The 14467-nt window shown below is 38.6% G+C and overlaps 2 protein-coding genes across 4 annotated transcripts; both read left to right on the forward strand.

Annotated features, from left to right (window-relative positions):
* Nucleotides 1-498: 498 nt before the first annotated feature.
* On the forward strand, nt 499-4198 carry LOC306836364 (cytochrome c oxidase subunit 7A2-like, mitochondrial). The gene is made up of 3 exons (XM_079363384.1): nt 499-699; nt 1178-1312; nt 3852-4198. Exons 1-3 carry the CDS (start codon nt 631-633, stop codon nt 3987-3989), a joined length of 342 nt encoding a protein of 113 aa, XP_079219510.1. The 5' UTR covers nt 499-630; the 3' UTR covers nt 3990-4198.
* Nucleotides 4199-6635: 2437 nt separating this feature from the next.
* On the forward strand, nt 6636-13910 carry tspan14 (tetraspanin 14). Of its 3 annotated transcripts, none has more exons than XM_079362218.1 (9): nt 6636-6762; nt 8357-8437; nt 8845-8895; nt 9122-9268; nt 9520-9690; nt 10632-10757; nt 10905-10955; nt 11615-11728; nt 12352-13910. In XM_079362218.1, exons 2-9 carry the CDS (start codon nt 8357-8359, stop codon nt 12415-12417), a joined length of 807 nt encoding a protein of 268 aa, XP_079218344.1. In that variant the 5' UTR covers nt 6636-6762; the 3' UTR covers nt 12418-13910. The 3 variants fall into 3 exon arrangements, with proteins under 3 accessions (XP_079218344.1, XP_079218343.1, XP_079218345.1); XM_079362217.1 differs by having other exon boundaries at nt 6691-6831; XM_079362219.1 differs by lacking the exon at nt 6636-6762 and adding an exon at nt 7060-7146.
* Nucleotides 13911-14467: the final 557 nt, after the last annotated feature.

The following is a 14467-nucleotide window of genomic DNA, read 5'->3' on the forward strand; positions in this document are numbered from 1 at the left end:
TGTGTGCATGTGTGTAGACACCACAAGAATTTCCAACAGGCTTGCTGTACTGGAAATTATTTCACAATCACAACTTCACACCTCTCCAGTATAGACCCCTATGTTCTTCAAAATTAAAATGAATGGCTAGGAATATTTGGTGTAAAATGGATCTTGAAAATGCAAATAGGTAGTTCTTACCATACAGTACTTTTTGTTTTGCAAACATTCCAAACTTAACTCCCTTGTCAGTGCTGTATAGTACCTGATCAGTTTCTTACCTTGAAGAAAAGATCCACACCTTTCATGCATTAAAATGCCCAGTCGTCCTGCATTTCATGGTATGCATAGTCCTACAATGGTGTAGTGCATGTTCATGTACACAAAATATTGTTTTCAGTCTACATAGGGTAAAACATAACCACTTACAAACCAACTTATTCTTAAACAACAAAATTTATTGACGTATTTGCTGGAATTTTATTCCGCCCAGGCAGACAATGGACACCCATCGGCCACAGGTCCTTGCACGCTGGTATGACGTCATTACGCAGCACAGGGTCGTCAGTAAGAAGGGTCCAAGCAGCGGGCAGTTGTGTTTGTAAAACAGGTTAAAATTCGGCGTTTTCAAGTGTTTCACCGGAATAAAACATGTACTACAAACTGAATGGAGTGACGCAGCGGCTCACCGGTGCTCCTGCAGCCGCCTACTGCCCGCAGGTAAAACGAGACTACAGCATGACCTTGTTAGTACAGGAAGGAGGACGGATGCTAATGCTAATGCAGAACCAGTACCTGAGGTTTCAAGATCTGTGGGGAAAAAAATACATACCTATACTTTTGTATACGTTTTTTAAAACTTTCTATTAATAATATCAAACCGCAGATAAGGCAATAATAGAAGCTCATGTCAATATATCTAAACCCATTTATAGTAAAAGATCGAATTAGTATATTTAATCTGAAATCATTCATATATCTGATAGTCGATATGATGAAACGGATAATAAAACATACTGCATTTATTTTGCAGAAGATTTTGAAGCATATTCATATGAAACGAATGGACAGAGGAGAGTAGAGCATAGTCAAAGAAACACCTTGAAATAGTATGGCTGACACTCATCACCTTGTGGGTTGGTAACGTGCAGTATTTAAATAATCTTGACCGGCCTCTCTTCCTGCCTGTCACTGTCAGGGTCTGCGTCCCAGCGTCCCAGCTGTCAGCCCTCCTATTACCTTTGCAACTCCGACCAAGCTGGTGTCTGAAACAGGAAGTCAGGTGGAATATCTGGGAGCCAACAAAGTCCCAGATCTCCAGAAAGCCTTCCAGGTAATTTCATTATTATTGTTTTGTTTCTAGTTTTGGAGATTATAATTTAATATTAACCTATGATATGCTTTACTTATGATGTAGTTTAAAACCAACCACTTAATCTGCTCATATTATTTCATTCTCTTAATCACACATACGCTCACGCCACAAACATACTTGCACTTTTCCTTTGTTTTTACTCAGCAGCTTGTTCTGCCTTGCCTTATCCTGGAGTCTTTTAATTGTGTGTTTTCACACATCAGTGGATCCATGCTCAAACTATTGATGATGACTTGCATCTTAACAATCACAGTAGTTGCAGAAACTATACAAACAACAGCATGAAGGACAAACAGTACAGTCAGCGAGCTTCTCTCTACCTTTTTTCTTTCTGCCATGACCAAAAATATACCTGGGCAGATAATGTGTATGTCTGAGAAACACTGTACTCCTGTTTCCCCCACATGATCTACTAAGTCAACATTATTGAAGTGGATAAACAGGACTAGTGTAAGTCACAATAGAGGGTTTAATTGACAGTAATGCATATTTACTGTTTTTCAAATTATTATTTCCAACCAAGTTTTTTTGATTGGGCAAGAAACACTCCATAGGTCCAGAAAAAAAGGAAAAGTCTTTGTTTTTATGTATTAAACTGGAACCCCAAAAACCACACCAACCATCAACACATGCAGGAGAGACTGAACCAATCATACAGTGTCAATAAAATCAGGTCTGTTCAGCTTAAACATGTAGACAGACAGTGAAGCAAGATGTTTGTGTTTCTATGCAACAGTCCCGTGTCACTTCAATGGATTATAAACTAAAAAGTAATAAGATAACTGTGTGCTAGCTGCCTGCAGGACTGTTGTATAAAAGTCAATGTCACACTTGAGGTTGTGAATTGGTTCTGAATGTCAGCCTGTCTGTGTGAATTTCTTGATCGCATGTCCTGTGACAAGATATCAGCCCCGATGATATTCACCACCACATCACGACCTCAAGTGTTACGTTGCTTCATTTGTGTTAACTGAGCTGTAAAATGTTGACTGGAGTTTGTTCTCCTTGCCTCGGTACATACCATCTGATTTTTGGTCTTAAAATAAGAATGAATCATTTATACACTTAGCTTAATTCCTTTTTGAAGTTGTAGGGAAGTGCAATAGAATAATAGGAGTGCAGTAGAATTAATGATGCTGTATGGGTACAGCATCATTACAGTGTAATAAAATAGAGAGTGTGTGAAAAAAGTGTAAATGAAGAGTGTCTGTTACTGTTAAGAAGTGTATATGTAAACAGATGTTTGTGTTGTGCTGTATGTGACATTCTCATGTGTCCAAAGGGAATTTCTCCTAAAGGAGACAAAAGAAACAAACTAACTGACTGCTAACATCAGGAAAGATACAATATTATGGATATTAGGCCAACAAAGGTGCAAGAAAGTGGATGCCTCAGAAGTGGAAGCAAATGCTTTTTTAGCCCCGGGGTCAATTGGAGTCCCCTACGGTGTCTATAAAAGGGCGCCTAGCATTCTTGTGGAGACACCTAAGAATAGTTTGGGGAAATGGACTACACAGAGAGCGGGTGGGAGTCTAATTCCCAAGGAGAAAGAGTCCTCAGGTCTAAGCTAGATTCACACTATATAGTGAGGAGCCAGGTTGTGGAGGGCTTGCAGGTGACAATAAGGAGTTTGAAGTGGATGTATTGGGGCATTGAGAGCCATTGGAGATTATGAAGGATACGGGTTGACGTGGTCATGAGTTTGTTGGAGTATGTAAGAGGGCAAGTGGCCGAATTTTGGATATATTGTTTTAATTCATTTATTTTTCCTGTATTGATCCCCTCAGGGGAAGCTAGGTGTTTACACTCTGGTGAACACGCAACATACACACACAGGCTGAAATATACTCATGCACTCAAACAGGATCCTATAGACATGCACTGACGGAGAGATGTCAGAGTGACGGAGCTGCGGATGAGCTGGAGCGGAGTAGATGGCACGATTACATTACAGCAGTTGTATGCATCTTGTTGTGGCAGAAAAACGGGAGGCAAAAGGAGAGAAACACTGAGAGTAATGTTTATATTGGTTTACACTGTAATACAGTAATACATTACTGTCATGGTAAATGTTACCATGAACAATGAGTTAAAACAAGTGCAGTTCACCATCAGTACGGAGTTTAACTTGTTCCTGAAAGCCCACATCTAGTACAGCTGTGTTTAATGTCCTTTCCACTGTGTCTGTGGTGAATCCACCATCTAACTAATCTCAGGATGTAATGTCCTGGACAACAGACAACAAACACAATCCTGGACCACTCCAGTCCCTGAGTGGAACACACCACACCAGAGCAGCCGCTGAAGACATGAGTCACTGGAAAAAAAAAAAAAAAAGAAGAGCTGTGTGGACTTTCTAAAGAAGAAGTTTATCCATTTTACCACGAAAACTCACATCCTCCTTCATTATTTTAACAGGTCTTCTTCATCTGGGTGATGATGCATGAGGCCCGCTGTTTCTAAGTAATTAATATGTATGTATGTCTCTTTTTGTCAGAGGTCAGACGGGATCCCAGTCCACCTCAAGAGGGGTCTCATGGATAAGATGCTCTACCGGACCACCATGGGTCTGACTATTGGGGGCGCCCTGTACTGCCTGGTGGCGCTCTACATTGCAGCTCAGCCCAGAAAGTGAGGCGGAGTAGCTGCCTCCCTCACATTGGTCAAGACGTTTTTTTGAAAGCTGGATGACAGACAACAAGGTGTTCATCGATCATTAATGTTTCCTGGCTAAGCATTCAGAGACAAACAATGTATAGAACTCTAAAGAAATCCGATATTTTGTACAGTAAAGTATTATTGATGTGAAGAAATTACATTAAAATCTATTTTGTTTTAAAAGAACCAATTTGTCTTTCTCTGTTGATTCATGATTTACAGGTAACTGCAGACGGATGAACAGCAAAGGGAAGTGTGCTGCGTATGAATTAGATCGATCTCTGCTCCAAACGCCACATTTGGACTATTTTTAGTCTTGTTTTGAATACTTTAATGAGACCTCTCTATGGAATATAATTCCCCTAAACCTTCACTGGTCTGAGATTAGATTCAGGTAAAAAGACAGAATCTTCAACATTCCCAAATCTGTGTATTTTTGTGTTTCCCCAAGCTCTTAACAGAAGAGTTTCTTCCTGTATATGAGGGGATCCATTCTTCATCAGTGCTGATCCTCTCTTTATTAGCTCGCCTAATCAGTCTCATATTGTTGGATTCAGTGGGTTTATTGAGGATTAATTGTTCCATCAATCCTTACATAACAGACCTCAGGTCAGCTTCCCTGGAAAACCAGTCTGATAATTACAAGTTGTTTTTCTTATTTAAGCTCTGGATGGGCCGAAGTAGTGAATGTTCATCTGCTGTCAGTCTATAGATACAAAAAAGAGATCCACTTTTTCTGTGAACACAGACTCGTTTTATTTTACATACACTGACCTACAATGAATTTAACAGATGCTTTCTTCCAAAGCGATGTGCGTCTCTTCACTAAACGATACATCTTTGTATGACTATACTTCGATGGAACAGAGTTGTTATAAAGTAGACCTTCTTATGCTCACCTGAATTTACCTATTATTGAACAGCACCATCTGGTGGTAATTTGTAATAGCTATTCATCCTTTGTTTTGTTGAAGCTCAGCTATGTAGATCATAAGAGTGTAGCCACGCATTAAATCACAAACCTCCAAAATGTACAAACTGGTTGAGGATTTTACATTAAACTGATCCTCAATAAGACAGCAATTAAAGTGCTTGCCATCTCCAACACACACGCAAACTGACACACACACACACACTGACACACACCCACATTCACACATATAGTCTCAGACAAAAATGATCCAAATATTGTGTAATGTGTCATATCACTGGCCCTGTTGCCATGGAGACACTGACAGGATGCTGGAGGTGAGGCGTCACAGTAACAGATCTTACACTCACACACTACAAAACGAGAAGCTATTGATGCCAAAGAACTGAGTTCTCTACTGATCACCTGAAACTTCCCTTACAAGTTAAAATGTTGAGCCTTTTCTTTCCCTTTGCTTGTCTTTGTTGGAGCAAAGAAGAAGTGAAAAAGACACTTTTTAGTTGGACAAAAACAAAACGGACCAAGGTCACACAGTGTCTATCATGGTGCTATAGTACGTGGATGTGTAACTGTGCGTCAGTTTGACCCAGAATTTTCATCGCCATGGTGACAGTGAACACAGGGTCACTGTCTCCATGGTTACAGGAGGACAAGGCTATAGAATCATAATAGAATAGTGTGGTGGCTGTGGCTCAGGAGGTAGGGCAGGTGTCCACTCACCAATCTACAGCTCAATCGGCAGCTCTTCTTCTGATGTTAAAGAGTCCTTCGGTAAGAGACTGAATTCCAGACTGCTCCCAAAGGCTGAGCCGTGGGTGGGGGTGTGTGGGTGTGTGTGTGTGTGTGTGTGTGGGTGGGGGTGGGTGTGGGTGTGTGTATCAGAATGAGTAAATGTGACATGTCATGTTCGGCTCTATGAGTTGACAGAAGTCCCTTCACTATCCAGTTTTTTCTAGTGTTGTAATAGAGTTTTTATTAATTATTTTATTTTTTTAAAGACTGCAACACAAAGAACAACATACATAACACTGTGACATACCTGTGCTGAAATAGTCACTGCAAGTTCATAGGGGTGTTGGTCCCTTATGTTTATATATTTCAACCAATAGCACATTTTTTTCTTGTACTTTAAAAAAAAGTCAAATACAGGTAAACAAAAACAAATAAAAATGTATTCTGCTCTTTTTTTTTTTATCCCTGTGTTGTTCAAGTGTCAAATACCATCTTAGTCACACTCGTTTGAGGTCTGGCGTCTTACCAGGACAACACTTACTCATGTGATCCTATGACTTCAGCAGTCTCACAGAAAGCTGATTAGGACAAGTGCCTTGTTTAGAGGAACAGTGTATACTTTATTGATCCTGAAGGGAAATTCAAGGCATCCAGTAGCAGTATACAAGACATTAGTTACAATTAACACTAAATAAAAAACAACCGTTGTCCTCCCTCCCTTTTGTATATAATAAACCCGGAGCAGGATTTAGGAGGCCCCCCTATTTGACTAAGAATAAACAAATATATAAGGATACTAAACCATGCATGGCTCCCACTGCTTCAGTGGTGGTGTATGAATGGACTAGTTTCTTCTGATAGATGATCCTCCATAGCATCTACTACATGCCGTCAGTGTGTGAAAGTGTATGAATGGGTAAGGTACATTATCTCTTATAATATCGCATCCGCGTGTTTCACAGTTCCTCTGCTCTCCAGCAGATGGCGGTATAATGAGACTCAGATCAGACTTGTCTATCAGCAGAGAAACTAAAGAAGAAGAAGGATATGTTTTTGTTTCTGGCGGAAACACCGCAGTAGTAGCAGGGTGTGTTTGTGTTCGTGTGATAACAAAGTTTTGGAATAGCCTGAATGTGTTTATAAGATCTGGTCTGAGGTAATACCGACTGCGTTGTTCTCTGTTATCGTCTCATGATTCATTTTGTCAGCTTAAACACGCTTTGTTGTATATTCCAGCTTTATTGTTAGCTTTAGCTGTTAGCTCCGAAACTAACTTTGTTTACGTCTTTCAACTGCACATTTACGACATCAATCAATATGACACAAGTAGACCAGAGAGTAAGTGAGCCAGTCGATGGTTTACAGAAAATACAAAGTTTTAGAAAAGCTACAAACTGTCATATCAACAGTGGAGAGGCATTAGCAAAGATGCTAACCGCTAACAATCACTATTGTATTAACCTGCCAGCCGGTAATGATATTCATATTCTGCTTACTGCTAACAGTCAGTGTTAAATTAACCCTGTTATATTAGCCTACACTGTTGTTTTAAGTGTTGTGTGCTAACAGTCAGTGTTAAATTAACCCTGTTATATTACCCTACACCCGTTGTTTTAAGTGTTGTGTGCTAACAGTCAGTGTTGTACTGACATATTCATGCTCATATTAGTCGGTGTCCTGTTAACCTACAACTTTGTTAAAAGTTAGCGTGTTAACCTGCTTACAGGTGCAAACCCTGTAGTTATTATACTGGGAGATATAACCTCAAGTCAATATCATGATTAATTAAACATTTTACCTGGATAACGATTAATGTTTAATCGTTTAAGTTTTTCGCCCTAAAAGTTCACTGACATGATCTCTACTGTAAATATACTCAACTATTAAAGCTAGGATTATTTATTGAATATTTCGAACTGAAATCAAAAGCATTGCTCGAAATGAAAACGACTCGTTTTAGTTTTAAAGTCGAAAATAAACAACTTGCATTTCTTGCAAACGTTTTTTTTCCCCACAGTGTTTACACTTGACTTCTTCGTGTTCGTCGTCGTCTTATAATAGGTCTTTAATAACGTCTTATTAAAATAAGTCAAAACGACAGACATTGCTTCCATGTCACAGATTGGACGTGTCGACACGCGCTCTCTGCCCTGAAAATAAATCGAAATAATCGACATGGGCAAGATTACATCGGTTAGGTCTCCAACAAGGAGCCCTCAATAAGTAACTCGTCAAAGTCCAAAATGTAAAAAAAAAAAAAAAAGACTCTACCCTGTGCATCAGCAAAACCTCACTCACTCACAGCAAACTGTATCTACTTACTACAACTCTTGTCTGGTCTACATCATGCAATGTAGTAATAATAATATGCACTGCAAAAACAAAACAAAAATAAGGGGAGTCTTGGTAGCTTGTGACTTGTTTTATTTTGTGAAAGTAGCTCTCATCCTATAAAAAGTTGGAGACCCCTGGGTTAGAAGTTCTGAATGTTGGTTTTGATTAATTTTCGATTAATTTCCCAGCCCTGCTGCATACAGTATGTGTCGTGTCAACGTGCTTACTGGTGATTGCTTACATCTCGACTTGTCGTGACTTGATAAAGTCTGTGTTGGATTAACCTGCGGAGATGTAAAAACTGAAAATGTTGTTACGTTGTGTATAACAGCAGTGTCTTGTGACAGATGTACTACTATCGATATGAGAATGCTGAGGTCAGCTGCTGCTACAAATATCTGATGTTCAGCTACAACATCATCTTTTGGGTGAGTTACTTGCTTTCACTCTTCTCTACCAGTCACCCTGTTGAAATGATATTCACGACTTTGTCAGAACTTGCCTTCAAAAGAGAGCTGCTTCCTGTCTGATAGTTAACAGGAAGAGTGTCTGTGGCATCCTGTGTGGTTGAGGGCGTTAGAGACTCTTTCACAATCTGTGTTCCTGTAAAATGTCATGAGTCAAAGTTCTGTTCAGAATTTCCTCAAACAAGATGAGTTTGAATGACCTAAAGGGAGGCTTTGGAGACTTGCATCTTTAGAACGTTTTTAACTTAAGGCTACTGGATTCATAACAACAAATACAAAAACAAATGTTCTTTGACGTTTTGTCTTATGAGAAAGAAATATTGGTTCAGAGTCACATTAGTCTGTGAGTGTGTGTCTTTGTGTTTCAGCTGGCTGGAGTTGCCTTCATTGCAGCTGGTTTCTGGGCGTGGAGTGAAAAGGTGAATGAACACTGTCAGCGTCTAATTCTCATAACAGACATAAAGTAATACAATTATTCCTATTCCACATTTATTTTAAATTTGTACTTTTTTTCTGTGATTTTCATTCACCTACTTACTTTTAATTCTATTCAGTATTAAAATATTTAATGAACAGCTTTAAGTCAGGACTGGACTGTCACCTCACAGGTTTCCGTTCCTTATCTTGACTGGTTTTGGTTCACAGGGAGTCCTGTCAGATCTTACCCAGGTGACCCGACTGCATGGTTTTGACCCAGTCTGGTTGGTTCTAGCAGTGGGCGGGATCACCTTCATCCTGGGCTTCGCTGGCTGTGTGGGAGCGCTGAGAGAAAACATCTGTCTGCTTAAGTTTGTATGTCAAGCACTTGTATGTGTTTACATCAAAACATCAGCCCACTAATGTTTCCTACATGTCCACCCCCTTAAATAACATTCAAAATAATCTCTTCACTTCTGATCTTCGATAAAATGATCATTCAGAGAAAGTGTGTACGTTAATATCTATCCTGTGGGTTAAAAATATCAGCCTAAAAAAGTTCTCTAAATATTCAACCCATTTTGCTTTTTTTGCTCTATAATTGTTCTGTATGTCTTCTCATTTAGTTTTCTGGTGTGATCGGCTTCATCTTCATCTTGGAGCTGACAGCTGCAGTTCTGGCAGTTGTGTTCCAGAGCCAGGTCAGACAGTGGATCAACGACTTTTTCCTCGCAAACATCAAAGCGTACAGAGATGACATTGACCTGCAGAACCTCATTGACTCTCTACAGAGGATGGTGAATAGATGTTTTTTTCTTTTCAGCACAGCAGGAAACTTCTACGTTTACACTGTATGCTGTAACTTACTAACCTTGGAACTCTGGCTTGAAAGAGTAATAAGACGTACATGATGTCAAAGGGAGAGTCTCATTAAGCATGCACATTCAACTAAACATTCCAGCCCATGAAGTATGTAGTTCAAGCAAGTTTGTATTGTTTTCGATTATGTATCGAACTCATCAGGTCACATGAATATTTTTCTGTTCATGGTGCATGTGTCAATCAACAAAGAGCAGCCCTGAACTATATGTTTGAGATACTTGAGTCGGTCACAATGAGTTTGGGAAATATTAGTCCTCTGTGTTGATAAAAGGGGGAGGGGCCTAAATTACCACACGCTTCTTCATCAAAGTCTGTTTTCACAGAAGCAGGTGGGCAGGTTGTTGAACTCTTTCAGGATGCTGTAGTCGTCACTTAGAAGCTTGACGCAAGGGATGTACCAAAGAACCCCTCCCTTTGTCCCTCTCACTTCTTCTTTCTTGTTCTATAAAAGTCTCTCTCACCACAGGTGCACTTTGGTAGAGCAGGTGAATGTTAAATGAAGTATAAAGCGCTCTGAGTACAAGACTAGAAAATTGCTATACAAGTCCAGTGTCTCCACATTGGTACATTTTTTTGCGTCTTTAATACTAGCATAATAAAAATAGACATATTTTTATCAGCGTGGAGCTCAGTAAACTTTAAGTCTCTTTCTTTCTGTTGATGAAACTTTCTTGTTTCTCGGGACACTCTAGTTCATGAGTCTATTTATTCTTATTACCTGCGAGTGATTTAGTCTTGAATAAGTGATATGGTTAAGCATAATGTGCATTGTATAGATCGACTGTTGTGGAGTTAAGGATGTCTCAGTGTTTTATTTACTGATCATAAAATGTGAAGCATCTTTGACTTTTAACAGAACCACTGCTGTGGAGCTCAGGAGCCAAACGACTGGGATGGGAACATTTATTTCAGCTGTAATGAAACCAATCCCAGTAGAGAGAGGTGTGGAGTTCCTTTTTCCTGCTGCGTCACTGATCCTGCTGTGAGTTGAGACCATTAATAAGAAGTACCAATGATCGTTTACGCTGCTGAAACATCATTATCACCAATTGATGTTTGTGTTGTTGTTGATGGATGTATTATGATGCTGTTAAGTCTGTTTAAGTTTTAATGACGTTGTTTGTTGCAGGACTCGGTGGTGAACACTCAGTGTGGTTATGATGTTAGAAACAAACCAAAGGTGAGATTTCATGTCACTTCCTGTTGACGCAGGTGACAGTCAGCATGTTTCTGTAAACTCTTAGGTGAGATGATGTAATCTCATCAAGTGGAAAGTGCAGTAAGTGATAATAACAGCGAGGAGGTATTAAATAAACGCAGACATGATGATAGGGAGCCGGCTTGCTGTCTGCTCTCCTGCTTATTTCATAGCTTTTAACTGAAGTGATAAATAATTTGACTCAAAATTCTTTTTAAATATTACATTTTTTCTTCTATAAATATGACATATTCTTGGATTCAATATGTGGTATTTATGCTCAATTTGTAGTTTTCTTAAAGTGAGCCAACTTAGCTGTTATCACACACAGCAAACAGAATTACATGAATGACACACCTGAATTTTCTCTCTTCTAACTTCCCAATTTGTTTGTTTTTTTAGGTGACTTTTAACATTTATATAGTAAACGTTCACAGTGTTTAATCATTAAACACTAAAAAAATGTTATATCAGAAATATATATTGGTATTAAATCCATATACATTTTATTTGTTTCTGAATCTTTCTTGTAATCAAACAAAAAGGTTCTTTATTGAAATATGACTCTGTTTTTGCGTTTTAACAAAAATGTTTTATAGTCAAACATGTTGCTAAATGAACTCCATTCTTCCCGTGCACAGAGAGAGTGGACTGATGACATCTTCATTAAGGGCTGTATCCCTGCCTTGGAAGACTGGTTACCTGGAAACCTCTACACAGTAGCAATCGTCTTCATCGTCATCTCTCTGCTGCAGGTAGGAATACAGCCTGTAACAGTACAGAAAGTGTACGGTGCCACAGTGGGCCGATAAAATGACCTTCACAGGAGATTGCTATAAAAATACAAATGTAACAAGTGGGATTAATTGTTCTTGATGTGACAGATCCAAAAACCTTCCACTCAGCAGCAACGCAAACATTACAGTAAAGTCTGCTGCTCCCTGCGTGCTCGTGAAGAGTGCACACAGACTTCCTTATTTCAGCCGCCGACTTCTGCAAAATTACAACAAAAAGTCAAACGAAGGGTGAAGAAAGAGACATTTAAAGTGAACTCTTGCTATCACCCGATGAGGACACCTCAGGAAAGCATGTAACAAAACACAAGTTAAATGGCTGTAAGCTCCGTTAGCACACCTCTTACAGAACATGTCCTGAATAGCCTGCAGGGACACACTGGTGTTTAAACCTGTTTGGGGTTTACACTCGTATTCCAAAAAATGACGTCAAATGATGCATCATATAATTCATGTTTATTTGATAAATCGTCTTTAATAAGTGAGATCAAACCTGAGATGTCCTCAGCTGTGTTGTTTCTTTTGGCTCAGCAGATATAAATGTGACTTTGTCTCACTCAATGTGTCTGTTTACTCATGAACAGATGGTGGGGATCTACCTTGCGAGGACTCTGATCTCTGACATCTTGAAGGTCAAATTCAACTACTGAAGCTCCAATTGCAGGGGATGTGGCCTAAACATGCAAAGGGGGGGGGTGACCACCTGCAGGGCCTCAACCAGGTGTTAATGGACCAAGTTTCTTCAGTGAGATGTGCCTTCCTCTTCCTCCTTTTTTTCGGTCTTTCTTCCTCTTTAGCAGCTCTGCCTTATCAAGCTACGTTTCATGTCCTCAGTGCAGTCATTCTCTTGAACGTCACATTCCTATGGTTACTGAAACATGGTGAAACCTGGAACAGTCCTGGGAAAGAACACATGTTCTCCTTTTTTTCTGGATGATCTGTTGATGTTGCAGTGTTTAGTTTGTTTGTTTTATTCTTGATCGTTTCTTCATCTTTGCAACGAGAAGCTGCTCAGCACCAGACTGCCTTCAGATCAAACTGTCTCAGTCCTCTCTCTGAATGTTAATGGGACCATTTAGACCTTCGATGTGATTGGCTGTTTATCACTCAGTGCCTCCAACATCACCATCGTTATCATCTTCATCATCATCATCATCAGATTGAACTCAGGTCTCCTCTTTTGGACGTTCTTCTTCATGTAATATGTCTGATTGCTCTAATGATTTCATTTCTCTTTTTTTGTCAAAAACTGTACAAAACAAACAAACAGTCCAGTTAAAGTATTTTTGTCACCCAAATGTTTGCATTGTGAGCATTTTGGTCCCATTTCACTAATTTCTATGATTTAAACAGGAAATGAACCTTTACATTTAAAAACAGGTGTGGAGGGTCTAACTTAAATGCAATCTGTATCATTAACAATTGACTTTGTCGTTTTGAAATGCCAACAACCCAAACCTGATGAATATTCATTAATGACAAAAAAAGAGAAATGAATCCAAATATTTCTGTCTCGTCCATAAAAAAACAAAAAAAAACAAAAGTCAACCAGTGTGTTGATTTGTGATCTCGGTTTAGTAAAAAAAAAAAAAAAAAAAGACTATCTGAGATCTGGTCATATTTAATTGACATAATTCATTTGAACGTTTAAAAAACAACAACCAACAACTCACTGGATTTATTTGTTTTTATTTCAGCAACACCAAAAATTTAATTGGATAACTGATATTGAACAAGACTTGAAAGTAAAATAAAACAACAGAAGTGCTAGGAAAAAAAAAAAGTTAAAACATTGAAATGGCAGACTGTTCCTTAAAACATCTCAGGTGATGTTTGATTTAAAAAAAAAAAAAACAACAACAAAAAAAAAAACCTTTGACACTGGACTCCTATAAGTTGAAAATGTTTACTATGAAGTAAGATTTCGAGGTGACTGAGCCGGACACAAAGTAACAGAACAATTTGTTTCAATGGTCTGCTTGAGCAGATTAATTTCTTAATGTGTTTATTATTTCATTTTATTGTTTGTGTTGGGAGTCTAAAAATGACTTTTCTTTTCCTGAAGGGATTCTTTTTTTATACATATAGAAGTGAATTTTTATGTCTTCTTGTATTCATAAAATAAAATGGAAACTTGTTTGTACTTTGCTCGATTTTTTTCTCACTGATACATTCAACCACAAACAAACCTTTATTAAACAATAACTGGGAATATCAATAAAACATATAATTAATACAATAACAGCAATAATCCCTTGTCATATCCATAATGCATAAATAGAAACAATGACTCAAATCACATTTTAATCAAAACAAAATAAAGTGTAACTTATTGTTTTGCCACTTTAAACATGATTGACTGCAACTAAAAGCTGCTGACTCCAGTCTGAGACAAACTTTACATGTTTGATGACATTTACCTTCAACATTAACAGATCAAAGGTTCACTTTCCTTCATAGCACCACCAACTGAACAGAAAATAAATTTGACTATATTGACTGCTACACACTGCGGCTGCGCCACAACCCCACACGCGCCACATCCCGAAGTGCACAGCGGTTGAACTTTACAAACCAAAACCCACGTGCATTTTAACCTTTATTGTTTTCTTGTCGCTTTACTTCCAACTTCAGGATTTATTTTATCCTGATGTAATGAAATGAAAGCAGTTTCATAAATTCTTAGCTTGCTTATTTGTC

Source organism: Symphodus melops, assembly GCF_947650265.1.
Source record: "Symphodus melops genome assembly, chromosome: 15".
Taxonomy (NCBI): domain Eukaryota; kingdom Metazoa; phylum Chordata; class Actinopteri; order Labriformes; family Labridae; genus Symphodus; species Symphodus melops.